Source organism: Mus musculus, chromosome 1 (assembly GCF_000001635.26).
Source record: "Mus musculus strain C57BL/6J chromosome 1, GRCm38.p6 C57BL/6J".
NCBI classification, from domain to species: domain Eukaryota; kingdom Metazoa; phylum Chordata; class Mammalia; order Rodentia; family Muridae; genus Mus; species Mus musculus.
The window spans coordinates 40,001,628-40,028,703 of NC_000067.6; the positions used below are offsets into that span (position 1 = coordinate 40,001,628).

General features: G+C 45.9%; 1 protein-coding gene across 25 annotated transcripts in view; it reads left to right on the forward strand.

Annotated features, from left to right (window-relative positions):
• The window catches only part of Map4k4 (mitogen-activated protein kinase kinase kinase kinase 4), a 125,409-nt gene extending 100,726 nt beyond the window's left edge, over positions 1-24,683 (forward strand). For 4 of the 25 annotated variants that reach the window (XM_006496041.2, XM_006496042.2, XM_017321002.2 and 1 more), the window contains 17 exons: positions 2,130-2,360; positions 3,180-3,286; positions 5,044-5,195; positions 5,806-5,903; positions 6,704-6,712; positions 8,061-8,236; positions 8,930-9,050; positions 10,023-10,214; positions 12,479-12,596; positions 12,900-13,070; positions 15,483-15,626; positions 17,917-18,051; positions 19,457-19,557; positions 21,078-21,227; positions 21,733-21,892; positions 22,683-22,822; positions 23,002-24,679. In XM_006496041.2, the coding sequence (XP_006496104.1) occupies positions 2,130-2,360; positions 3,180-3,286; positions 5,044-5,195; positions 5,806-5,903; positions 6,704-6,712; positions 8,061-8,236; positions 8,930-9,050; positions 10,023-10,214; positions 12,479-12,596; positions 12,900-13,070; positions 15,483-15,626; positions 17,917-18,051; positions 19,457-19,557; positions 21,078-21,227; positions 21,733-21,892; positions 22,683-22,822; positions 23,002-23,085 (2,289 nt within the window). In that variant the 3' untranslated portion in view covers positions 23,086-24,679. Of the gene's footprint in view, positions 1-2,129; positions 2,361-3,179; positions 3,287-5,043; positions 5,196-5,805; positions 5,904-6,703; positions 6,713-8,060; positions 8,237-8,929; positions 9,051-10,022; positions 10,215-12,478; positions 12,597-12,899; positions 13,071-15,482; positions 15,627-17,916; positions 18,052-19,456; positions 19,558-21,077; positions 21,228-21,732; positions 21,893-22,682; positions 22,823-23,001 lie in introns of all 25 variants that reach the window. The other 21 variants (XM_017320994.2, XM_030254710.1, XM_017320998.2 and 18 more) reach the window with 15 other exon arrangements.
• Positions 24,684-27,076: the final 2,393 nt, after the last annotated feature.

Consider the following 27,076-nt stretch of genomic DNA (forward strand, 5'->3'; position numbering starts at 1 on the left):
TTGTCTCAACAGCTGGTGTGAACAGGAGGCGTGCATTCAGCGTAGGGAGAGGAGGCTTGTCGTTTGTTTGTTTTGTTGTCTAAGATTTTTATTGAACTCATTATGGCTATCTCCAGTCAATACTTTTATTTCCCCCTCCTTAACTCAGATGTGAAGTCCCTCCTTCCTCTTAAATACTTTTTTAAATTATATTTTTAGAACGTTGGTTTTATTGTATAAGCAGGTTAGAAGAGAACTTTTAACCTGAACATTTTGAAGTAAGTACTTTGTGTCTGTGGTCCCAGCTCCCTGAAGGACCTTTGGACGCTAAAGGTGGCCTTGCATTTCTGTGCAGGCTCCTATTTATTTGGCTGAATGTGTAAATTTCCTGGGAAAAGGTTTTTGGTTTTGTTTGTTTGTTTGTTTGTTGTTTTAAAATACAAAACCAGATTCTCAAACCTGTCAAGATTGAACACAGGTTATGCCTAGTGGGTTGAATATTGATTTCCTGTAAGAGATTAGGACAGAGTTTATGACTTTTCCTTCAGTCTGTCCCAGAGTCTGTCTTGTCTGAGTGCTCAGAAGAGAAGCAGCAGCCTTGTCTAGAAAGGACAGTAGGTGGCAGACACACCCATCCCCTGAGGGTGTGTAGGCACTCCTCCATGCTGCTCTGCCTCACACACTTCTCTGAGCTTTCTGTACTCGGTCGGCCCTGGTGTTTGCATGTCACCTAGGACAAGAGTTGGTGGTTTTGAGAAGAAATGGCCCTTCTGTGACAGATGCAGTCACATGAGAATTTGAATGTGTTCTGCAGTAACCAACCCTCCTGGGGGATGGTTGAGCTGAGCAAATCTGAGGTACAGGGGGTGGGGTTTATGCAGATATAGCAGCTGAGAGCTTCAGAGAGCTACACCAGAGAATGCCAGCAGAGGCAGTGGGAAGGGCCAGGTGCCACTTGCTGCTCCACTTAGTGCCTGTTTCCTGGTGAGAAGCATGGTTGTCCTGAGAGCTAAACCCAACACAAGGGCAAACTTGCCTCTGAGCAGCAGGCTCGAGAAGCTTCTGTTTGAGGAGATGAGACAGACAGCCTCTCTTCCTCCGCTGCAGAGTTCTTGCCCCAAGCTTTCACCTGCAGGAGGGAAACTCGTGTGGCTCCTAGCGTTGAGTCCCACTTAGCGTTATTTGGTAACACATCCGTTTGGTTGCTCTCCCAGTGAACACTTAGATGTTTTAGTAGTATGGGAATTGTACCAAAGCTAGGATTCTTTGGATCTGCCTGTGAGCCACAGAGACTATGCACTGGGTCTTAACTGCCGGTTTCACCTGCAGAAGCCAGGCAAGTCAGCACAAGACACATTGATTAGTGCGTGCTGAGTTACAGCTCCCATAACCGCCTTAGTGGTTGGTTATTCTCCAGCAGTGAGGTACAGGTACCTCTTACTAAAATAGTTTATAGAGTTCTGAGAGGATGTTTTTTTAAAGTGACTGCAGAAATTCACTTGGCCAATTGTCATGTCCTTGAGTTCTCATTTCAAAGGCATATTCCTACTGTCAGCCCAGAGTATCTTGATGCTGGTCAGCCTGGGCTTTCTTGGTACTGGATATTTTGGTAAAGAAATTTTAATCCCACTTTTTTCATAACTAGGAGTGTAAACTCAGCTAGGTCTAAAACATTTTAAGATTGGGAGAAAAAAATATTGGTATTCTTGAAAAGTTGGCTGTTCTTAAGTTTCTCTGCTACAGTCCCATAATAGGAAGAGTGTGTGTGCACGCACAAATAAGTCCCGTCAGTAAGATTCTCAGACCCAGGGTTCTGAGGTGGTGGGGAGGTTTGCTGATGAGCAGTGTCTCTGTCATGTGGTCCCCAGCTCTCTGTGCTGACATGGACATGCATGTATCACTCTCCCCTCGGGGGTCTGTGCATGCCCCTGTTCACTGCTGTCTGCAGTTTGTGTCTGGGCACTTTCCCTTATGCGTGTGCCTTTGCTCTTCCTCTTGCCTGTCACCAGCATGGAGCCTATTGGCTGCTCCATGCTTGACACTATGCCTCCCCGACTCACACCCACCTCCTGTTTGGGATTTAGTGTTGACCAGAAAAGCTAGTTGTATGCAGAACGCATTGAATGTTTTGTGTTTTGTTTTCTTGTAAGGTACAGTGGTCCCACCTGGCATCTCTCAAGAACAATGTCTCCCCTGTCTCGAGATCCCATTCCTTCAGTGACCCTTCTCCCAAATTCGCACACCACCATCTCCGCTCTCAGGACCCATGTCCACCTTCCCGCAGTGAGGGGCTCAGTCAGAGCTCTGACTCTAAGTCGGAGGTGCCCGAGCCCACCCAAAAGGCTTGGTCTAGATCAGACAGTGACGAGGTGCCTCCAAGGGTAAGGACAGACAGACAGACGCGCTGTTTTCTCTTTATTTAAACTTACTGTTTGCTGTGATGATGGGAACAGTGACTTACTTCATCAGGGCTAAAGGGCCAGAAGTTTCAAATGACTTCTCAGGGAGGGAAGCCATTCCCCACCTCAGCAGTTACAATTAGCCAATGGTTAGTTAGCTTTTTATCATTGACTGGTTTTAAACGTAGTTTAATAAAAAGTATTTATGGAAAAAATTTTAAGCAACATGCTTCTAAATAAGTAGAATTATAAATGTGTACAGAAGCTCTCCATTATTGTGCATGACATCAAGAATTTAAGAAAAAATCTTATGAGGAAAAATTAACAAGACCATGATTTTTTACTTTAAAGTTGAGCGTATTGTACTTAATAGTACATGAGGATTAAAAGGCACATCTCAGTTTATTTTTTCCTCCACTTGGAATTTGCTTCCTCTGAATATTTTCTCGCTTCTTTGCCAGTCTTTGCTTCCTGCTGATCTATTTGTAGACCGTTGTTGGATTTCTTTGAGCTTACTTTTGTGATTCTCACATACTATCTCAGGGAAGCGCTGCTGTATGCTCTCTGCCACCCGCTTCAGTCCAAACATGACTTCAGCATGACAGGACTGTAGAGATGGGCCAGGCTGTCTGGATCGTGCAGGAGCAGGGGAGGCTTGGGAAAGGGAAGAGCTAGCTTCGTGGCAGGCATTCCGGACTGAGGAAGGCTGTGTTATAAAGTGTACTGTGAGGAGGGGGGGCTGGGGGGGAGCTGTGGTGTTCTTCTGTTGTCTGTCTTAACTGCTGTGTTTCCTACCTAAAGGTTCCCGTGAGAACGACCTCTCGTTCCCCTGTCCTCTCCCGTCGGGATTCCCCACTGCAGGGCGGTGGACAGCAGAATAGCCAAGCAGGACAGAGAAATTCCACCAGGTAAAAAAAGAGAACTGACAGGAGGAGATGTGCTGTGGCTCCCAGTCTCTCAGAAAGTCATCTGTTGTCTGTTTGCAGAAATGTGCATCTCTAGCACTGAGGTTCTAGACCGATGTGACATATTTTACACACTCACACACACACACACACACTCACACTCACACACACACGCAGCAGCAGCAGCGTTATTGATCAGTAGTGAGAAGCAGATTTGAATCTTGATGTGTATTGTAATTTTGAAATGTAAACTATATTTCTCTGTAAAGGTAGAGAAGGGAGAATTGAGAACAGGTTCTAAGAAACATAATTTGAGAGAGGTTTTTAGTCTAGAAGAAATTGTGAGGGTTTAGACTGAGTTAAAAGAAATCACAGCCAAGTTAGTATTCCCTCACAACCTGCCATAGACTACCATGCTAGCCAAGTGATGTCATTGCTGAGGTTTAGGGTGGCTCTGTCTGATGCAGTAGCTCTTGGCCAATGAGGCTGAGTATGAATTTAACTTAATTAAAATGAATTAAGCTTCACCTTTTTGGTGGCTGGAGTCACGTGTTGTTAGTGGCTCTGACGTTTGCTCAGGTGTGGAGTGTGCTGTGTGTGCACTTACTGAAAACTTGTCACTGTTGCCCTGCAGATATCATTAAGTGTTTGGTAATTTGGTCATCAGTGGACCTGTGGTGTTGGCAGTGTTGGTACAAGTGCCTAGATGGATGACAGTCCAGAGTCTGCAGGCAACACTTTAATGCTGGTGACCAGAGAGATCTGGCATTCTCCTATGACAGACAGTGTCCAGGGCACAGATTCTTCCCAGTGTATGTGTGCTATGGGTCTGACCATGGCAGGAAGCCTCACGGCTTTGCTTCCTCCACACATCAGAGTGGACTGTGGGTATCCAAGGTGTGGAAGCTGTCATAGTGGATGAGGGCAACCTAGATACAGAAAAATTTCTGAGTAATTATTTCCAATTAAGAGTAGGGTCTATAGACAGAAGTGGTTGTAGGTGTAAACAGTCATATTTCACTTCATATATAACATGGATTTCATGTGCTTTAGCAAGAAGATACTGTTCAGCATCTTTTGGGTTTAAGATATTGAAGATGCTGGCCCTGAATACAGTCTTTGTAATGTGCAGTGCGCTCTGTGTGCAGTGCACTTTGTGTGTGCAGTGCACACTCTGTGTGGAGCATGCTCTGTGTGCAGTGTACTTTGTGCAATGTGCTGTGTGTGCAGTATGCTATGTGTGATGTGTTCTGTGTGCAGTGCACTGTGTGTGCAATGTGCTGCGAGTGCCGTGTGCTCTGTGCAGTGTGCTGTGTGTGCACTATGCAGTGTGTGCTGTGTATGCAATGTGTTCTGTGTGCAGTGCACTCTGTGCAGTATGCTCTGTACAGTATGCTGTGTGTGCTATGTAAGTATACTCTGTGTGCAGTATGCTATGTGTATTGTGTTCCCTGTGTGCAGTGCACTATGTGTGCAATGTACTCTGTACAGTGCACTATGTGCGCAATGTGCTGTGTGTGCAGTGCACTGTGTGTGCAGTACAGACTGTGTGCTGTGTATGTGTGGTATACTCTGTGTGTGCAGTATGCTGTGTGTATAGTGTGCTCTGTGTGCAGTGAGCTCTGCAGTGCATGCTATGTATGCAGTGCACTCTGTGCAGTGCACTGTGTTAGCTGCTGTTGCAGGCTTCTCTCTGCCTCCACAGTGCATGTCTCTGCTATAGTATGATGGGATGACACTGTTCTCTCCTTTTCTAACAGCAGTATTGAGCCCCGGCTTCTTTGGGAGAGAGTGGAAAAGCTGGTCCCCAGGCCAGGCAGTGGCAGCTCTTCAGGGTCCAGCAACTCAGGATCCCAGCCTGGCTCCCATCCTGGGTCTCAGAGCGGCTCCGGTGAACGCTTCAGAGTGAGATGTAGGCTATCTCTCCTATACACTTTCTCTAGGGACAGCCATGGCTGCAGTTTGTTATTAGAAGAACTCCATGTGTAAAAGGAGGCCCAGCTCTGCATATAGCTGCATTTTACAAAGTGATGCTTTGACATAGATTGCTGAGGATATAATCAGTGCCAATAAGGTTACCCAGAAAGCTGTATTTTCAGTGCTTCGCACACGGGTGCCATGGTTGCTTCACAGCTGAGTGGAATTAAATGCTTTGCCTAAGGTGAATTAGCTAAATGCCTCAGCTGGGATTTGAACACATTTCTTCCATTTTGAACTCTGAGGCTGTGCTGTAGTCAGTGTGTATTACTGGTGACAGTAGTCAAAAAGTTCCTTCACTGAGCTCTTCTCACTACTTGGAAGCAGGTATTAAACAGAGGTGGGAAGAGGGAAGCCTTTCCCTCAGAAGGGCTGCCAGCGTGTCCCTTGGCCCTGTTTTACCCCAGAGTTCAGACCCTATGGAGAGGGGTCGACTGACGTCAGCAGGGGGAAGCCAGAAGCTAGACTGAAGGGGAGGAGGTGGAGAGTGTGTGACATGCGTTTATCTGTGTCTCTGCTTTTTTTGTCTCTCCTGAACGTACCAGCATCATCCAAGTCTGAAGGTTCTCCATCGCCACGCCAGGAAAGTGCAGCCAAAAAGCCTGACGATAAGAAAGAAGTATTCCGGCCTCTCAAGCCTGCGGTAAGTACTGTGTAAAATCACTTAGTTCTGTGTCAAGCTGGAGGGAAACCTTTGTGTTAAGAATATTGTTGAAGGGCTGGGGTATGCAGTTGCATGTGGGAGGTCCCAAGCTCAGTCTCCAGCGAAAAGAAAGGAAAAGTGATGGAGAGGCCTGCAGTGGTTTGATTTTTGTGTGGCCCTTCCCTGCTGTGGGGAAATAGAAGAGTTGTCTGATGCAGGATGCCGTTGTGGGTTCGCCCTTAGGCATCTCAATTCTGAAGTCATTAGCAGGGCAGTTCTGTTCCACTTCAGCCTTCCACTAGTTGTCCAATTAGCCGTACAGAGAAGCACAGAATAAAATATAATTTTATGTATTGGCAGTTTTTAAGGAAATGAGTATTTTATAGTAATACTGAGTAAAATTCAAAAGCTCCAACACACGCACACGCACACACGCACGCACACACACCCATACCCGTGCACGATGCACAATCATTGCTTGTCATCGACCTTATTCTTGGTAAGTTTGGTGTTTGCAGTACTGGCTTTCAGAATAAGTGTGAATGAGCGCTCCTGTGTCTTGAGTGCTGCCCTTGGTCTCTGGGCTGATGACTTTGACTGCTTCCTCGATCCTTATCATGGCAGTCAGTCATGTGACTGTGGGTACTTGTGGGGTTTTAAGCCTATTGAAGTTTTAGGTTCCTCTTTAACTGATTTCTGGATACCCCCTCCCCCTTCTTCCTGTTGCCTGCTCCCTTCTCTGCATCCTTCATCAATGTCGGCCTCCCTCTCCACCTCCATGGAATCGTCGTGTCCTGAAGGGAGAAGTGGTAAGCCCGCATCCCTCCCTCCCTCTGATGGCTAGCTTCAGCGGTGCTCTCTGCCTCTCGGCTCTGCTCAGCTCAGACTTGCGCTCTGCCTTCCGCTTGCCTTTAATGACCGTCGGCTGCTTTAGCTGATGAACCAAGCTTTGGGTCTTTATTGCCAAACCTACCTGGAACAACTGTTGTAAAGGAGCTGCTTTGTCACAGATAGCTGCCAGGACAGAGCAGGCTCAAGCTTGCTTCTGATAGTTCAGAGGCTAGAGGTCAAAGGTAAAAAACATATTCTTAACTGCATAAAAGAAGAATACTAAGTTGGAACTGCTCTTTAAGTTAAAAGGGAAAACCAGTCATATAGTTACTGCTTTTTAAAATGCTATTGATTTTAAATAAAATTCCCAAGTAGAAAAGGGAGTTTGGACTTAAATGGGATTTAAATCAGTCTAGGAAATTAGATATAAAGAATTGATAAGAATCTTAAAATATCTCAACAAGGTAAAGAGAAATGAAGCCAGTTTTTAGTAAACTTTGCTCTGAGGTTCTCAATCATTGTATAATTGAGAATGTGGCTAAGTCTGGGGGAAGGCCAGTGGGGATTGCCGTGGCACGTGGCAGATGGGCTTTCCCACTGCGGACGCCCCAGCTCGGGCATGGCAGGTACTAGTAGGGAGGTGAGGGTGAGCGTGTGCTAGCAATCTGCTGTCTAGGCAGCCTGGGATTCTTCATGAACCGTGGAGGGGAAAAGGCCCAGCTATGTCTGTGTAATTAGGGGCAGTGTGCGCAGTTCTAAATAGTCCTCTTAGACATGCTGTCTGGGCTGGAGAGGTGCCTCAGCGGGGAAGAGCACTGACTGCTCTTCCAGAGGTCCTGAGTTCAATTCCCAACAACCACGTGGTGGCTCACGACCATCTGTAATGGGGATCTGATATCCTCTTCTGGTGTTTCTGAAGACAGCTACAGTGTACGTCTATAAACAAAAAACAAACAAACAGAAATCCTAAAAAGAAAAAAAACAACTGTCTTTATTTAAAAAAAAAATAGTCATGATATCCTGCAGTCCTGTCTTCGCAGCAAAAGCCTCTCCTATCTTAGACTTACTGAAAGCAATGCTGTCAGCTCACCCTGCAGACCACTGTATGGTGGGACTGAGTTGTCTGTTACACACTGTACAGTGGGACTGAGTTGTCTGTTACACCTGCCTTCTTCCTTCTGTCCAAAGCCGTAGCCAACAAACTCCTCACGAGTCCTTTCCTGATGCTGACTCTGGTTACTCACTGGCAGTTGGCCTGAAAGGCTTGTCACCTTTTCTCTCCCTACCTTCCTCTTTCCTAACTTCCTTTTCCTTCCTGTGTCTTAGGACTTGACTGCGTTGGCCAAAGAGCTTCGAGCAGTGGAAGATGTTCGGCCACCTCACAAAGTAACAGACTACTCATCCTCCAGTGAGGAGTCTGGGACCACAGATGAGGAGGAGGAGGACGTGGAACAGGAGGGGGCTGATGATTCTACCTCGGGACCAGAAGACACCAGAGCAGCGTTAGTGCTTGCTGGGCTCAAGAGAAGAGCCTTCCCACTGGGCCTTCTCTCCGCTGCAGCCTTCTGCCCTGTTCATGAACTCAATGACATACAGCTTTTATACACACACACACACACACACACACACACACACTATACATGCCTCCTGTACACACCACATATATACAGACACACACTACATGTGCCCCATTTATATACCACACACTCAACACCATACCATATACACACACTACACACACACCCTGTACACACCACACAACCAAATACGACACATGCCCTGTACACACCACATGCTTAACACCACACCACATAAACAACCACACAGACACACACATTATACCACACCACACACACACACACACACACTACATCATACACATATACACACATACAAACACACATATCAGCGTCTTCCCCACAATATCTCAGCATGTCTCTTTTTCTTTTAATTTAAGGGTTCAGTAAAAGGGATGTTTCAGTGTGGTATGACTTAATTAGACATAAGAACTCATTCTAATTAATGTTCTACTTAAGAACAAAGTGAACAGCAAGGAACTCTTCTGTGGGAGAAAGCCACGTACGTGCTTGCTGTCCTATAGGAAACTTACACCCGATGCTTCCTCTTGCCTCAAGCTTTGAGAGGGTCACACGGCTTGGCTTGTTATCCGTGACTTGCAGATCTTGTCTCTTCAGGTCATCTCCGAACCTGAGCAACGGTGAAACAGAATCTGTGAAAACAATGATCGTTCATGATGATGTAGAAAGTGAGCCAGCCATGACCCCGTCCAAGGAGGGCACCCTCATCGTCCGCCAGGTACCGGAGCCTCCTCTCCTGTTGTCAGAGGCCGAGCTTCTCTATGGTCATTAACCCACCTGCTCATTCACTCACTCACCCATGCTATTTCTACATCATCATCGTTTTCATGTTAACACAGCTCTGAGGGTAGCGTGTCCTGGGCGAGGGAGGCAGGAGTGCTGCATGCCACAAAGGTAGCCAGTAGTCTTCCACCCACATTGCTGTTCCTCTGCATGCCCTTGGCAGCCTCCATCCAAGCACCATGCTGAGTCTCACAGTCTGTGTTGGAGTGGTAGAGAAGCCACAGGGACTCCTGGGAAGGCTCACAGAGGGAAGGTACAGATCTGGAGCCTCTAATGGCCACCCTGAGGCCCTGCTGGGGCATCTGGCCCTGTGTCTGCAGCATTGGGGCCCAGGGATGAGTGGGTCTCCTGAGGTCCAAAACATAATCTCTGTTTGTGATGCAAGATGGATTCTGCTTGGACCATGATATTTTCTAACTGTTCATTCTTAGCTTAGATTTCATCCAAGTGCTAGGCTCCTCACTGCAGCAGGACAGGGCACGCTCCAGGCTCTGGGTTTTCCCCTGGGTGTTTCATGCCACAGCAGTGTATTTGGATGGAAACTAGGAAGAACCTAAGAAGATCAGGATTCAGAGGAACCACAGGCTGCTCTCTAGAGGTGGCTTAGATTTTCAGAGAAAACAAGGGGGTGGTCTCCCATCAGTTGCTATTGCTGCAAATGAACCAGGTGAAACACTTTCTACTTGTATTGGGTGGTCCCCAGTGAGGTACTCTGACTTCAGTTGGCTCAAAATTGGGCATTTGGCAAGGAAGTTTGAGCAATTCTGGCTAATTTCCTTGGATTTTCCTTGGTAATCTAACACAGTTTGGAAAGTCACACAGCACCTTGAACAAAGCAGTTATCAGTAGGGTTGTCGGCAATATCAGCATCGCCTGAGCGAGACCAGTGTGCCTGTTTTTTCTACAGAGTACAGTTGACCAAAAGCGTGCCAGCCATCATGAGAGCAATGGCTTTGCGGGTCGCATTCACCTCTTGCCAGATCTCTTACAGCAAAGCCATTCCTCCTCCACTTCCTCCACCTCTTCCTCCCCATCCTCCAGCCAGCCGACACCCACCATGTCCCCACAGACACCCCAGGACAAGCTCACTGCTAATGAGGTATGTCTCACACCACAGCTGGCTGCTTTCCTGGGGTTAGACCAGCACTGCCTAGGAGCTAGTTTGCAAAGAAGCCCTTCCCAGAAGCCCTCCCCCTTCCCTGCTCCCTGCTCTTCTGCCATCTGCCCTCCTCCCCAGTCCAAGTAACATGTTCAGATCTGCATACAGATCCCTAACCCTAGATGGATTGTCCCCAGACTTGCCAGTTCACTGTTTCCCTTCTAGATAGTAGAGTTGCATGGCTTGCTTTATTATTTATTTTTTTAAGTAAATAAAATGATTGCTGTGTTTTCAGATCCATTACGTATTTGGCATGAAATCCTTGTAGTCATTTGTGGAATTTGCCTCTTCATTCTTTTTATCCAGTGTATAAAGTACAGGGAAATGTGACTCCATAGACTTGGCCTTATCTGCACAAACTGCTTGTCTTTTGTGAGAATCCCCCGAAGATAGGCATCCGTTGTTGTTGGTTGCTGGTTTCATTTGTTTATTTTGGGGAGGGGGTTGGTTATTGGTTGACAACTTTGGTTTCACCCACCCTTTTAAAGGGATCTGTTCCCTTGACATCCACACGTACTCAGGGTTTAAGAAGTCAAGTGCTGGGGAGAGAATGTAGAAAAGGATGATGCTGAGCAAGGACAAAGGCCAGAGCGCTGTTTTAATTTAAGGTTTTGTAGAGGAAGTCCTGTGAGTTCATGGCATGGCTGTACTGCTCAGTCTGGGTCATAGGTGGGTGAGTTCTTTGTCTTGGGCATGACCTAATGCCCAAGCAGTGACAGAGCCCACCTTGAACACCTGCTTAGTTAGGCAAGTATTTGATTTCACAGGTTTGGGGCCTATTGAGTCCATTGTTTAATAATTGAGAGGTCTAAACAGGCATTTAGTTTCAGCCAGTCTTGTCAACATAAACACTTGGTTGACTGTGGACAAGAGCGATCCTTTGGTTCCCTCATTAGAAAATACAGGAACAGCCTTCTGCTGAGGTCAGGCACCCGACAGCTGCTTTCTGAGCAGAGTCGGCATCAGACTGGCCGTCATGGCTTGGCCACTCATTGATAGGGCAGGGCGAGAAGCCTGCAAGATGGCAGATGTTGTGTCAGTGGGGAAGCTTAGGATGGCATGGGCTCTAGGACACAGCGACTTTCAGGTTCCCCACAGCAGAAGTGAGTAGAGGAAAAGGCACTTGATCGGTGTGTTCTGTCCTGAGACCTGTGCATGCACGCCTTTCCTTGGTGGTATCACATGCTCCATCTTACCATAGTTTTAACTCACTAACTGGCAGGTGTTTCTGTTTGATTTTAACCATCATTACATCTCCACTTAACTGTTTCACTTTCTCTGTGAGCTTTTTGTTTGTTTGTTCGTTTGTTTTATTTTTTTGGTTTTAAGTTACGTTATTAACACCAGTGCTCCTAAAAGGCCAGAAAGTCATGTCTCCTGTCATTTGTATGTTTACTAATGAGCCCTGTTGTGTGGTATGGACTTAATGGTGATTCTGTCATAGTACAAAGTAGATCACACCAATAGTCTGTCACAGTAGATAGGAGATCACACCAGCAGTCTGTCACAGTAGATAGGAGATCACACCAGTTAGTCTGTTACACACAGTAGATAGGAAATCACACCAGTTAGTCTGTTACACACAGTAGATAGGAGATCACACCAGTTAGTCTGTTACACACAGTAGATAGGCGATCACACCAGTAGTCTGTCACAGTAGATAGGCGATCACACCAGTTAGTCTGTTACACACAGTAGATAGGTGATCACACCAGTTGTCTGTCACAGTAGATAGGAGATCACACCAGTTGTCTGTCACAATAGATAGGCGATCACACCAGTTAGTCTGTTACACACAGTAGATAGGCGATCACACCAGTTGTCTGTCATAGTAGATAGGAGATCACACCAGTAGTCTGTCACAGTAGATAGGAGATGATACCTTTATCAATTGTACTTTGTAGTATGGGAAGTAAATTGGGAAGGTAGTGAATTGCTATTACGACACTTCAGATGCTGTGTAGGAACTCTGATCGTAAAGTGGTGCTTTTGCTGGTAGTTTGCAGCATCACTGCCCTTGGTGTGTATGTGTCTTGGGGAAGAGATGCAGCATTTGCAATGCCTTGCTGGGCTTTGGGGGAGTTGATGCAGGAGGAGAAGGCTTGGGTTGGGAGATGGTACTGTGTGTAAGTGAATTGAGGTGGTCTTTACTGTTCACGTTTTAAATGTCTCTTCTATTAATGAAATTGAAATTTACATTTCAGACTCAGTCCGCTAGTAGCACACTCCAGAAACACAAATCTTCCTCCTCCTTTACACCTTTTATAGACCCCAGGTTACTACAGATCTCTCCATCTAGTGGGACGACAGTGACTTCCGTGGGTAAGTACAGCAGCGTCAAGGAGAGCAGCTGTCAGACAGGACCTGGTCCCCAGGCCCCTTCCCACGGGCCCGAGCGTGGCATGGTTACTTAAGGCGCAGTCCTCCGCCAGCAAGGCCATCGCTCCCTTTGCCAGGGTCACAGTGAGGTCGTGGTCAGTTCCCTTTCCATGTCTATGTTTTCTAGAACACCTTTTCTTTGAGAAAGCATCAGTTGCAGTGTCTAGATATTTATCTGGGGCATCTGAGGGTGTGAGGCGTGGTGTCTGTGTACAGAAGCTGAGTCTTCACTGCACTGTGTTTCAGTGGGATTTTCCTGTGATGGGCTGAGACCAGAAGCCATAAGGCAAGATCCTACTCGGAAAGGCTCAGTGGTCAATGTGAACCCCACGAACACTAGGCCACAGAGTGATACCCCCGAGATTCGTAAATACAAGAAGAGATTTAACTCAGAGATCCTGTGTGCTGCCTTATGGGGTAGGTACCTCACTGCTGTCGGGTGACGTAGTTTTATTCTGAAGCACAGAGTTGTCATGCAGAGAAGCACACACTGTTTGATTCCTGCCCTGTGCCTTCAGCTTAGCTGAGGGTGTGCTATGCAGCAGAACGCATGCGTATGACTGCAGTGGTGTCAGCAGTAAGACCTTGGGAAGAGGGAGCTGTCCCTACTCCTCCTGTGAGGTAGTCAGTATGAGGAGAGAGGAAGAATAAGTCTGGATGTCTGTGTTCACCGAGTTGTTGACTTTGACCAATTTCCAGATGAAGCTCTTGGAAGCAGTCTTCAGGGGGCTATCAGCCTGGCTTGTCTGTGCTCAGGATAGCTGCATGCTCAGTTCTGCCTTCTCAAATTCAAGCTAGCCTTCCTGCCAGCTCCCGCCCTCCTGCCCTTGCCCTGACATTTACTCCCACAGTTTTGTTCTGCTGTTAAAGTACTCTCCTTCTACCCAGAAGTTTCTTACTCCTGACACTGCACATGCAGATGGCATGAAGTCATTGTACATGCTAATGGCATGAGGTGACCTCACATACAGATGGCATGACTCCCCACAGTCCTGTTCCTGAGCATTGCAGCCACCACGTCCCCTGCAGCAGTAAATCAGCTCTCCTCCCCTCCACATCTCAGCCTTTCTTCTTTCTGTTTGTTAGGGAGAAACAGCGGAGGTGGACACGAGGGCTTGCCTTTAATCTTTAGAACCTTACACTGTTGTTCCCGGCTCCTGTTCTCACCCACGTGGCCTGACCTTCTCTCTTGCCTGCTTAGGTTCCTGCTCTGTCCTCTACCAAAGTCTTTTGAGAAGCTGCCAAATTCAGAGCAGACCCATCTGCTTTCTCAGGATCACAAATTCTGCCTGTGTCATGACTGTCTTGAAGCTCATATGGTCCTGCAGTGTAAGGACCTTGTTGACCATCTGGATCAGTGGTTCTCCACCTTTTGGGAGTCGTAGGACTCTGTTACAGAGGCTGCCTAAGACCATCAGCAAACAGATATTTACATTACAAACCATAACAGTGCAAAATAAAAGTCATGAAGTACCAATGAAAATAATGTCATGGTTGGAGATCACCATGGCATGAGGAACCGTATTAAACGGTGGCAGTGTTTGGAAGGTTGGGAAACACTGGTATAGATAAAAATAAAACTAGCTATTTAAGGGATTATGGGGACCATACAACAGGAAGCTGGCACAGAAGTGTGTCTAGCACACTGCTGTTGTGCAGTAGATGTCATTTGCTGTTATTTCAGAAAGTAGGCTATCATTTATTCACATTGAATGGTTTTAATGTTGTATGTATGTTATATTAGCTATAGAGATTGTCTTAAATTTATGTTATGTTGAAATTGGTAATAAGTGCTTAGCCCAACAAAGTTACTCGTGGGAACAAGCAGTCCTAGTGTCCCATCATGTGCCTCTAATGTCTCAGCAAGCCCTGGGCTCCATTTTCTTTACTTTGATCTAGTGCGTTGATCAGTCTAAAGGCCTTTGCTTTAGTTGCTTCCTTCCTGGGACAAGTGCGTGACAGGCAGCAGCTAGACCAGAACTTTTGACCCTGTGTCTTGGAAGGCATACATTTTAAAGGTGTACCGTGTGGCTCAGTGGGTGTATAAGAAAACGGGGATCAGTTTGTGCACCTGTGAGACAGTGGAGGTTATCTGGACAGTCTGAGTGAAGGCTTGTGTCTGCCAGCTGTCACGTGATTAGAAAGCATGGAGTATTGGGCAGAGGAGGGAAGGAAGGCAGGCCCAGGAAGAAGATGTTAGTTACCTTCAGCGGTAATCCTGGCTTTAGGAGAAATCTGTTGTGTGTGGAAGAACAGAGAAGTACAGCTTGGCCATAGGAGCTGCTGCCCTGCCATAGTGGGCATGTGTATGATTAGCGCTGGCAGTGTCCATGGAAGAAATAGAGAGAGATGGGAGCAGGTGATGTCCTGGCAGGGTAAGCAGGCTCCTGGAAAGGTGGGGACACAGTGCAGTTGTTTCTCAGTGGTGGGAACTGATTGAGACCAGCCCATAAGCCAGTGGAGATTATAGAGGCACGTGCTCTCTGTAAGTCATTCTACAAGGTTGCCAGTTGTGGGGCCATAGTAGCAGATGGACCAGAATCTCCGAAACCCAAGAAATAGTGAGCTTACAACTGGGAGCTCAGTTCCCTGGGGGCAGGTGCCGTGGGGATGTCTTCTCATTGCTCCCCTATGTATTTAAGTAAATGTCACTACTGTCGCTTCTGTGTCAGGGGGTGGGGGGATCATTGCTTTAACCTCACTGTTCTGGGCATTCCTTTAGGAATTACGGTCACTGTCATCTTCCAAGTAGAAAATGTTTTTCTGGTCTATGGTAAAGCTCTACACAATCACAACCTAAAATGTAGGCCTTTCCGTGTTTTTGAACAGGAGTGAACTTGCTGGTTGGTACAGAGAGCGGTCTGATGCTCTTGGACAGAAGTGGCCAAGGGAAAGTATACCCTCTGATCAGCCGAAGACGGTTCCAGCAAATGGATGTGCTCGAAGGCCTAAATGTCCTGGTGACAATATCTGGTGAGTGTTCTTTAAAGCAGAATCATGGCCTTAGTTGCAGTGTGCCAAGCCATACATACTGAGCTCAGCTCATTCTCTGAACTGGCTGAGATACCGAAGAATTGTGAGTTTTCATGATGTAAAGATGCACACAGCCATGGCACACTCCCAGATGCCTGTCATTGACATCTGTGCTTGAATGTTATGCACTGGTGGCACATTGTCTCTTACTTGTTAGTAATAATACATTACTATTAATCAAAGCACGTAGTTTATATCACTGTGGAGAGCATTTGCTTGGTTTTGGCACTCTACAGTGATATGTGTATTTCAGTCTGTCTAGTTTTGGTCCCCTAAAAAGCATTATTTGTACTTCCTCCTGAGTCCCCAATGATAGCTGACCAACTGTATTTGATGACTTTACTATTCTGGAATGTCCTATCATTAGATTCATGAGGATAAAACTTTGTGTGACTGAATATATGGATCATGTCATATGTGGGCTAACTTCTTTGGCAGTGCACATTAAGTTAAGGTTGCTTCATGTCTTTTGTGGTTCAGTATCTTGTTATTTTATACTGCCAAATGTTCTACCACCAAATGTTCAGATGTATCGCTGCTTGTCTATTCATATATTGAAAGACATCTTGGTGCTTCTGGATAGCAAGTTATAAAGAAAGCTTAGATAAGTATCTATGTGCAACTTTTTGCTTAAGCACAAGCTTTCATTTTATGTATTTGGTTAAAAAAAAATCAAAGTAACACAGCTGAGAGACAGAAGCACTGGGCAGAAGTCTATTGGTGTGGAGAGCTGCTGAGCTGTCGTGCAGCGTGGGCCCATTGTCTTGCAGCAGACAGCTGGGAAGGACAGTTTCTGCACCACATCCCGATGTCTGAGACTGTCAGTGTTGGGCGGTTTCCGTCTTGATAGGTTGATGGAGTGATGTCTTGTGTAAACATGGAGCCCCCTGGTACGTGAATGTTCTGTGCAGTCCTGTGGCTAAGTCCCAGCTCTCTCCCCATGTGAGGGTCTGCTTATACCGTTACCCCATTGTGCGCTTAGGTTGTTGGGGTTTTTTCCTCAATTTTGGATTCCTTTGAATATTTTAGATAGCAGTCTTTTATTACATGTGCCCTGAAAGTGCTTTTTCCCGGTCTCTGGCTCCTCTCTTCATTCTCCACATCTTCCAGAGCGTAGTGAAGCCTAACACTTTGTGCTTGTTTTGTTTTGCGTTCACTTTTGTGGTTGTGCTTTTGGTGTTTTACCCAAAAAGTCATTGCTAAATCCAAGATCCATCCAGATATTTTCATATGCTTTCTTCTAGAAGTTTGGGAGCTTGCGTTTTCACACTTAAGTCTGCAACTCGTTTTTAGTTTATTTTTGTCAAAGGCTTTAAGGTTTGCAAATAAATTGCCTTTCATTCATAACATTGTTTATTTTAGAGAAGACGTTTTCCTTTTGCTTTGTTCACTGTGCTCGTTTGTGTGCCTCTGTTGCTGACTGTGTGTGTGCCTCTGTTTCACACTGTGTGTGTGCCTCTGTTTCTCACTGTGCGTGGCACCTCTGTTGCTGACTGTGTGTGTGCCTCTGTTTCACACTGTGTGTGTGCCTCTGTTTCTCACTGCGTGGCACCTCTGTTGCTGACTGTGTGTGGTGCCTCTGTTTCTGGGCCCTTTACTCCACTAACTGACTTGCTCATTCTTTTGCTAATAACCACATGGTCTTGGTTAGTAAATCTTGAAGTCAAGAACTGTTTAAAAACTTTGGTTTTCATTTAAATATTTTGTTTAGTGTGTCACTGTTCTGCCTGTGAGTATAAACTTTAGAGTATATTTATTGATGCACACAGATAGCTTGGCTATGGTTTGGGCTGGAATTGGGGTTGAATCTGTAGTTGAAGTTAGGAAGAACTGACCTTGTGGTTTTCTATCCATGCACACAGTTCTTCTGCACTTAATTCTTTAACATCTTTAACATGTTCCTAATTGTCCTCAAATAGGTATTTTAAACAAGTCATGTGAGACCCATGTCTATTTCATTTCTTTAGTGTTAATATGAATAGTATTTTTATTTCAGTTCCTCATTATTTGTTGTTGGTATATAGGAAAGTAATTGACTCTTGTATAATGGGCTTGCTATCCAAAATCATCACTGTAATTGTTTCAAGAAGTTTCCATGCTTTTCCCAGATGGACTGTCTCTCTCAGAGGAAATGTGTCTACTGTTTTTGTTTTTTTTTCTTGGACACTGTTGTTATTGATAACATTGGTTTTTGACCACACATTTAAAATACTTCTGTTTATCTTGTTAGGCAAAAAGGATAAGTTACGTGTCTACTATTTATCCTGGCTAAGAAATAAGATTCTTCATAATGATCCAGAGGTTGAGAAGAAGCAGGGGTGGACCACTGTGGGCGACTTGGAAGGGTGCGTGCACTATAAAGTCGGTGAGTGCTCCGGGGGGCCTTGCTCTGCTCTTCAGAGTTCCATTAGAGTCAGGTTTAAGTTACTGGGCTGTATGAAACTGGTGAGGTGTCCTGTGACCAGCAGGTCTCTTCCCTCCTTCACCTTTCCAGCTTGTAGATATTGTATGCTGGGAGGTCCTTCACAGTCACTAGGAGAACACTTGAGCCTTTAACTGGTAACATGGCTTGTTATCTTTAATTAAGTACATTGTGCAGAGCCCCTATGCCCTTATTTATAAGTGACTGTGGCTGGTCTGTTGTCTTAGCAACTGTTTTGTGATTGGCATTTCTCTTCCTTGGAACATTCAGTGATTCTCACAAAGTCATGTAACAAAACCCAAGGCAACTTTGATTCCATAAGAAAAAAGTAAGTGCTGGTTAGAAATTATGAGAAAGAATGGGCCGTAACATAGAGTTTTAAGGGACCGTCAGTGTAATTTTATAGAAGTCAGCTGGTTACAGTTACGGAGTCCACTGATATGCTTGCATATCTTAATACAGTGCAGACTATACGCAGTTATTCTGTTCACCTCACCTAGGATGTTGTAATCTGACGTCGTCTTCTTTATCCATTGTGGCAGTTTGCTGGTTAATAATGATTACAGTTGGCATTTAGGATGATTCTGAGTTCCCACCAAGACCAGGAGGCTAAAATATACTTAATTGAAATTAACAGGCTTTAGTTTGGTTCCCATGGGGCCCTAGTACCTCCTTAATGTTTATAGCTATGGTATGGTCTTATAGGGATTATTAGTGATAGCTATGGTATGGTCTATAGTGATTAGCAGTGCACACAGGATAATTTCCATTATTTCAGAAAAGTCTATTAACAGTGCCCGCTGGTCATCCTCTTATAACTCTGTGGATTTGACAGCATGTGAAGTTTAACAAAGCTGTGTTGGTAGCAAGTCCTTGCTCCTAGGCAAGCAGCAGTGTGATGTTGGGAGGTCCATGTAGGTGGGCTACAGAGCAGGCCAGAGCATCGCACTAGGAAGCAGGAGTAGCTGTGAAAGATGGTGCGTGTTCTGTGAGTCACATGGCTTACAAGTTTGCTTCTAACATATTCCTCTGTCCGTGTGAGCCCTCCAGTCCTCAGGGTTGTCTGCCTGGCAATACCCTTGATAATAAAATGTCTGTGAAATCTAAGACATTACGATTATCGGCTAAACTATTAGGTCTTAGTTGATGTAGGAAACTGAATTACACACTGAAGAGTTGGAAAAGCTGCATGGGTAGCTTAAATCCTCTTGTGTTTCTCACCCCAACTCCTAGTTGTTTGGATGAGTAACAGAGGGTATATTTATAAAGTTTGCAAATGGCAACTAAAAGAATTTATGGCTCGTGTTAATACTGATAGTATTTCTCTTGCTTTTTATGTTTGTTTCAGTAAAATATGAAAGAATCAAGTTTCTGGTAATTGCTTTGAAGAGTTCTGTGGAAGTCTATGCATGGGCACCGAAGCCATATCACAAATTTATGGCCTTTAAGGTAAAACTGCCAGTTTTAAGTTGGCTTAAAGGTCTGAACAGTTAATATAAAGCTATGCGTTAACCTGACAAAGCTGTCAGTTCAGCTATTCTAACATAAAAATAGGCTATATAACTATTTTCTAACTTCTCAGATGATTTATTTGCCAAAATGGTATTTGTACCATCCCTAAAAAAGTAGTTGGTCCCCGATAGACATAGATGTGCTGAAGATCTAGCCTCGAGGTTAGAGGGCGCAACAAGAGACGGCTGTGCCGTGCGTGTGCTTAGGGCAGTACAATCTAAAGACTAAGCAATAACCTGGGTGTGAGAGTGCATGCCAGAGAGGCTGAGACAGGAGGATTGCTGTGCGGTCAAGGCCAGCCAGGGATAGCTAGCAAAACAAAGATCAACTACATAAATTACAGGCTTTTAATGATATAAGCAATACATACTATACATTAAATGGAAGGAGGGACTTAAAATATGTATAATATGGTCCTGTTTTCATATAAATTTGAAAAACTCACTTTGACAAAATTGTGATATTTACAGAAAAATGGTTTGTGCTAAACTTGGGACTGTTTTGGTTGTGAGTTCACAGGCACTCATAATTGGTCTCATTCGCTCTGGTGTGTGGCGTAGGAGGGAGCATGTGAAACAGTGCTAGGCTGTCAGAGTCTGTATATATCCAACTCCCAAACTGCAGAGAACTAACAGGCTCCGCGTTCTTGTGTATTTTTAGTAATTTATCTTAGGGATTGCCCTAAATCCAGTGTATAAAATTCTTAATTAAAATTTCTACTGTTCTAGCATTAGATAGATATAATAGTTATTTCTATTTTGAGGTATAGAACTTTAACAGTAATCAAGGAACATTGTAGCAGAGAGTAAGGAGAAACAAACAATTTCATCTAAAATGATTGTGTTTAAAACAATTTTGATATAGTTTATTGAATGAGTAAGTTTCAATTACTTGGGAAATTTGAATTAAAGGGTACTTCCTGCTTGGTTTCCCCTTGGAGTCAGAGTGAGGGTTACCATTTTTGGTAAGTCCTAGTATTATTGAGAAAAGACAGTAAGTTATAAAATCATTTACATCATCTTCTGGGGTCTGGTATTCATATTCCCACGTGCTAGATACTGGTGTGAGCGTTACTTTATACCACTGCTGGAGCTCAGAGCCCCAGACCTAAGAACTGTGCTGATGTGAAGAACTGACTGCAGCTTGAGTCTAGTCACACAGCTCCAGTCTATCACTCTCATAGCACCAACCCTGACAGAGTCTTGGTGCCTTGATCCCTACAGCAGCTCAGAGTGTTCGAACCCTGTACTGTACCCGTTCTTGCTGTTGTTGACCTTGCCTTCTGTTCTAATCAAGACACAACTGGATAGGACAGAGCATTCTTCAGCTAGGTAGGAGGGAAGCTGTGCCTTGCAGATGCTAGTTAGCAATCCACTTGATCAATCAAATGCCTGCAGCTCGCTCCTCATCTGACGTGTAAGTTTGTTCTCCTGCTTCTGTCTTGATTCCCTCTGTAGTCATTTGGAGAACTGCTACATAAGCCATTACTGGTGGATCTCACTGTGGAGGAAGGCCAGAGGTTGAAAGTGATCTATGGATCCTGTGCGGGATTCCATGCTGTTGATGTGGATTCAGGCTCAGTCTATGACATTTATCTACCAACACATGTAAGAAAGAACCCACACTCTATGGTTGGTTGCCTGGCTTCACTTGGTTTCACTTTCCCCTTTACTCTGCTCAGTGACTAACACAAGCAGGGTTTCCTCATCCCCGTGCTGTAGGGTGAGTATTTAAATGAAGCACTGTTTTCTGTCGCTTCATGTTTGGGGAACCATAGAAGCCCCTGAAGGACCTCTAGCACTTGCTTTGACTAACGTGGGATGGAGCTGGGACTGTTGCTGTCAGGCAGAGCACCTTGGGCTGGGAATGTTTCTCAGATGAGTCCGCCATCGGCTTACGTGCCCAGGACCTCAAACACGTGCATCAGCAGAGCACACAGCCTGTAAATGATAGACTCTGGGTTGTATATTGCATGGGCTTCCCAAGATTCTTGCCTGTTTGGTAGGGATGGCCAAGGGTGCGGCACTACCACATTCACTGGACATTCTTGGCTGAGCACGTTCACAGCTCCAGAGATGACCACAGACCTGCTTCCCTGTTCTTGTTCTCTAGATTCAGTGTAGCATCAAACCCCATGCAATCATTATCCTCCCCAACACGGATGGGATGGAGCTGCTGGTGTGCTACGAAGACGAGGGGGTTTACGTTAACACGTACGGAAGGATCACCAAGGACGTGGTTCTGCAGTGGGGAGAGATGCCGACATCTGTAGGTATGACACGTCGTGACGAGGCATCCGTGAGAGGAGCCACTAGGACCGCATCTGTGTGTTGTACTAATGTTGCATGTTGCTCATGCTGTCTGGCTGTTCGGTGGTTATCAGCAGATGGGAGAAGGTTGGAACAAATTCCCAGTCATTCTAGGCTACTTTAAAAGCTGTGCATTTGCTGCCTCTTAATCTGACTCTTAAGTTACCGAAAGGGCAGGTATTTGGGGTGTTTGTTTGTTTGTTTGTGTGTTTGTGTGTGTGTTTTGTTTTTGACCAATTTGTGTGGCATGAAGAGAATCAGAGAAGGAAATGCTGCTTGCTCTTGAGTGGCTGGGTTCCAGGCCCCACAGGCCCCTGAGTAGCCTTCTGCTTTGTGGTCAGGAGCTGAGGCTGATGCCTGACATTGCATGGCTGTGCTTATGTCCCCAGTGTGTCTGCTCGCCATTCGTCCTCCCTTCTCTCATGGCTGTTTGTAGAAGTGGCATGAAAGACCCCAGGGAAGTTGACTTGTTCTGGTACTGACTCATGACTACACAGTGACAGAACAGGCAGACAGCACACGGCCCTCTTTTGGTCACTTGAGTAAAGTGAACCCAGGGCCTCTTGCATGTTAAGTAGGCTTTCAGAGATATGCCTAGCACTGAGGCAGAACTCCTGGCAAACCAAGTCGTCATGGGCTAGGACTCAGCATCCGTGCATGGGAATCTGAAGTGGCTTGTCAAGACTCCTCCTCGTTAATGCTTTCTCTCTCTCTCTCTCTCTCTCTCTCTCTCTCTCTCTCTCTCTCTCAAAGCATATATCCGGTCGAATCAGACAATGGGCTGGGGAGAGAAGGCAATAGAGATACGATCTGTGGAAACTGGTCACTTGGATGGTGTATTTATGCACAAAAGGGCTCAGAGACTAAAGTTCCTGTGTGAACGCAATGACAAGGTAAGGCTCCCTTACGGCGTCTGGGCACTTGTGGCTGCTGTGTACAGTGGCTTGTGGTCCACTGGCAGTGATGATGCATTCTAAAATAAACCAAGGAGACACTTTGTTTGGGCCTATCTGGGTTTGGGCACCAGGAGATAGTGAATGGCTGCTGACTGTGTCCTCTCATTGTGTTGCAGGTGTTCTTTGCCTCCGTCCGCTCTGGTGGCAGCAGCCAGGTCTATTTCATGACCTTAGGCAGGACTTCTCTTCTGAGCTGGTAGAGGCAGTGTGAGCTGGGATCACTGACCTCTGGAGTCGGCAAGACCCTGAGCGAGACCTTGGAATTCCTTGCAACTGGAGCTCAGAGCTGTGCTGGTGCAGCCAGGACAGCTGTCTGCAGGCCACCTGCGCGTCGCATCGGGTCGGGTCGGGCCCTCTCCCCTCCCTCCTACACTTTTTGCCAGTTTATTCCCATTCTCTCCTTTTCCTTTCTCAAATAAATCAAGGCTGCATTGCAGCTGGTGCTGTCTGGACTCCACCATCGGTGCTAGGAGTGCTTGGGAATGGACTCAGACCGGGAAGAGCGAGTGAGCGAGCGAGCGCTGCGCCTTCCCTGCAGCTCCAGGAGGCCGTCTCCGAGCGAGCGAGCGAGCGAGCGACTGTCCTATGGGTGTCTGAAGGGTGTGATGAGCGCACCGTCAGACTTTGGCAGTGGGCACAAAGAAGTGAAAAGTGGGCGTAAGAAGCAGCTTGCAGAAGCAGAGAACAGATTTAATATAGTAACATTAACAATGTATTTAATTGACATTTCTCTTTTTGTAATGTGACAGTATGTGGACAGAGAAGAAGGTGCAGGTTTAAGAAGTTAATATTTATAAAATGTGAAAGACACAGTTACTAGGATACCTTTTTTTTGTGGGTGGGGCTTAGGGTGGGGTGGGGTGGGTTAAAGGGTCCCATTTTGTTTCTTTGAAAGTTTTTTGGAGGGGATTGTCCTGGCCAAGAACTCAGTCATTTTTCTGTGTACCAAGTTTTGCCTAAATTGTGCAGGTGGTTCTTAAAAAAGAAAGAAAAGGAAAAGAAAAGTGTGTGTCTTGTTGGAGGGCCAGAAGTTTGTCGTGTGACAGTATTAGCCCGGCCTCGGCTACAGGTTTAAAGTCTGTTAGGCCTAAGTGCAGCTCCCCGTGGCCTGCACACACCGTAGGAGAAGGTCAGCTTTCCTGTGGGGTTTTGTTTCATTTTGTTTTGTTTTTTGCCTACCTCACTGTTTTTAATGCATTGAGAGGTGACTTAGTTTATGGTTTTGGCAGAAAACATTAATGTTTAATTTAACCTTAATACCAAAACTATCTGATTAAAGTTTGACTTTGTCACAAGTCTAAATCAGGTACAAAAAAGGAAAAAAACAAAAAATAAAAAACAAGCCTGTCTATGACAGCAGGGAGTAGCCTTGTAGCTGCTGCAGTCTGCTTCTAGCATGCAGACTGCTCTGTTCTCACCAAGTTCACCATTAGCGGGTGACAGGCAGCCAGCTGCCACCTGTGACACATAAGAGATGTCATTGTTCTCAGTTGGGTTTGGAAGCAGGCAGGGGTCACACTGGGGAGTCACACAGACTGTTGATGTTGCAGGAGCCTTTCTTGGGAGTGACGGTGTGTCCCTTTTCTAAGAATGCAATGCACTAAAACTGTTTTAAGAATGTAGTTTGCCCTACTTCTTCATAGATGGCCCCTCCCTGCCTGTGTTTCAGGTGTAAAATCGACACTCTGGCTTTTCTCCTTTTCTCACGTGCTCTCTTGTTCTCTTTTTTTAAAACTAATTTTTCTTTATGAATATGTCTGTGACATTTGTAATAAATGTCTTGTAATAATTTGCTTCATGGCTTCATGGTCATCACTACATTCTCTGAGGATGCTAGTGTCTCAGTGAAGAGGCAGCGCTGAGCCACACCCTGCCATCTTGCTCTGAATGGGAAAGCCTTGTGACAGCTTCTGTGTGCTTCATTCCCCAAACACAAGCTCGGGGTTTCAGGGGCTGGATCTTCCTTTGTGGTTAATTCCTTTTACAGCATGCTTCATCAATCCCTGTCCCATGTAACAGTCATCCGTACCTACTGCCAAGCCTGTACCATCGGCCTCAGTTCACACAGCTGTCAGTCATTCACTTCTGTTTAATGAACAACAAAAATCTAGTGAAAAACACAATATACTACTGCAGTTAAATGGTTGGTTGTTAATACCAACAAAGATAGGTCAGGATAAGCGAGCGACCCTTATTCCGTTTAGGGGAAAAGGAAGCAAAAGGCTGTATGACTTCAGAGTAATGCAAAAACTGTTTCTCTTCTGGTTTGTGGCTAACCTAGAGTGGGTTAAAGAGTTATCCCATGTGAGACTTGGACTATCCCATCAGCAGAGGACTCAGTCAGAGTCTAATGGTGGCAGCCTCCTACCCACACTTGGGGTTTTTATAAAATGAGAGGGACCTGCAAGGCAAGGCAAGTGCATGGATCAAGAGGAGACAGAGCTGTCTGTGTGATTCCAGCCGTCTCCCTGACTTAAGAGTGCCGTGAAAGGCAAGCCAACGGCTCTGGAGAAACATCAAGCTACAGGCACAAAGCAGCATGAAGAACCAGGAGGCTGCTGTCCACCTTACTCCTGTGTGTCAGAGTCTGTCAGCCAAAGGCTGCAATTAGTACAAACATACATCGTTGGGACTGTTAATAGCTAGAACTTTCCCTTAGGGAGCTGTGGGCGGAGGATGGACTTGGTCATCTGCGCCTATGCTGCTTGCCCTGCCCTGTCAGCCCATAAGCATTCACCTAGTTGACCCAGACCAACTCCATGGCCAGCTGAAGGAGAGCAGCCCTCCCCCCAAGCCCCACCCTGGTCATCTTGCCCTTCCCTTCTCAGGGCCTGACACCCTGTAAACTGGGCAGTGAGCTTAGACAAGTTAGTTCAGATATCCCAGGAGAGTTGCCCCCGGGGGAATGAGAAGTGGGCTGCTGTGACTTCCCGTTTGGTTAGGGAGGGGCAGGCTTTCCCTTCCTGCCCGCCACAGGACACTGCTTTCTTCAGGTGTCATTTTGGCAAAACAGTATTAAGGTGTCACACCGTTGTACACAGACCATGGAAGTACTCTTGAGGGCCACCACACCTAGGTGTGTCTGGGACCAGCCAGAGCTTCAGTGCCTTTCTGTACATAAGTCAGGAGCCTCTTCTGCGGCAGTGCAGTGTGCTTATTCTGCACATTTGCATCGGAGGAAATGTTTACAGAAATGGTTTGCTTGCACTAGTATGCATCCCATTTACCACTTACTTTTGAGTGACTTTTGCAGGCTGTCAGGTTTCTAGCTTAGGTATAGCTTAGGTAAGGATCTGTAGTCCCCAATTCTGCCGGCTACAGATTTGCCGAATTATAGTACAGGTGAGGACTGCATTGAATTTCGAGGTCACGAAGCCGAACAGGCTATGACAAGTAGCCTGCCTTTGCTTTCTCTCTCTCTCTCTCTCTCTCTTTTTTTTTTTTTTTTTTTTTTTTGCAGTGCCAACTTGTCTACTGTTACACAAATTACTGTTCTCCCTTGCCTTTCTTTCCTAAATAAAGAAGAAAAAATTCCTACTTCAGTGTGTCTTGACCCTTTAGGCATTGCCTTATATGAAGATCTTGGGTTTGTGTATTCCTTCCTTCCCCTAGCTGGCCCATCCAGGTCAGAACAGGTTCCCCCTGCTGTTGTGGCCGGCTCTGGGAGACGTTGAAGGGCAGTTATGAAGATGTAGCAGGCATAGGCACAGACTGCTCGGATGTAAGGTGAAAAGGTCCTCACTGGTCGGTGAAGCAAAAGGGAAAGTGGAGGAGAAGAGGAGTCCTGGCTCCCGCATGTCCAAGTAGGGTCACTTCATAGAGTGTGGGATGGTGGGGCAGCTCCACCCTCACCCAGCTCAGCAATGGGACTCCAGTTCACCCTCTTTGGGCCTACACATGGAAGACCACGTGGCAGACACACATGAAGTTACAAGTCCTTTGAAATGTGAAATATTTCCAGTAGGACATACAGTAGCCCATTCTTGATTGGTTCATAAACACTGGCTTGGGCGCGGTAGCTAGATGATGTCAGTGTGACTGAGGGCCCAGTCCTCTGTCCCCAGGGTGTTCTAGGCGCTTGCTAGCTCTGGGAGACTGACGCCAGTTCCCAGGACTGTCACCTTGCCTGTGCTGACAGGGATGCGTACCCCATCATCAAAGAGACCAACATACTGTGCGTCTCGTGTTATC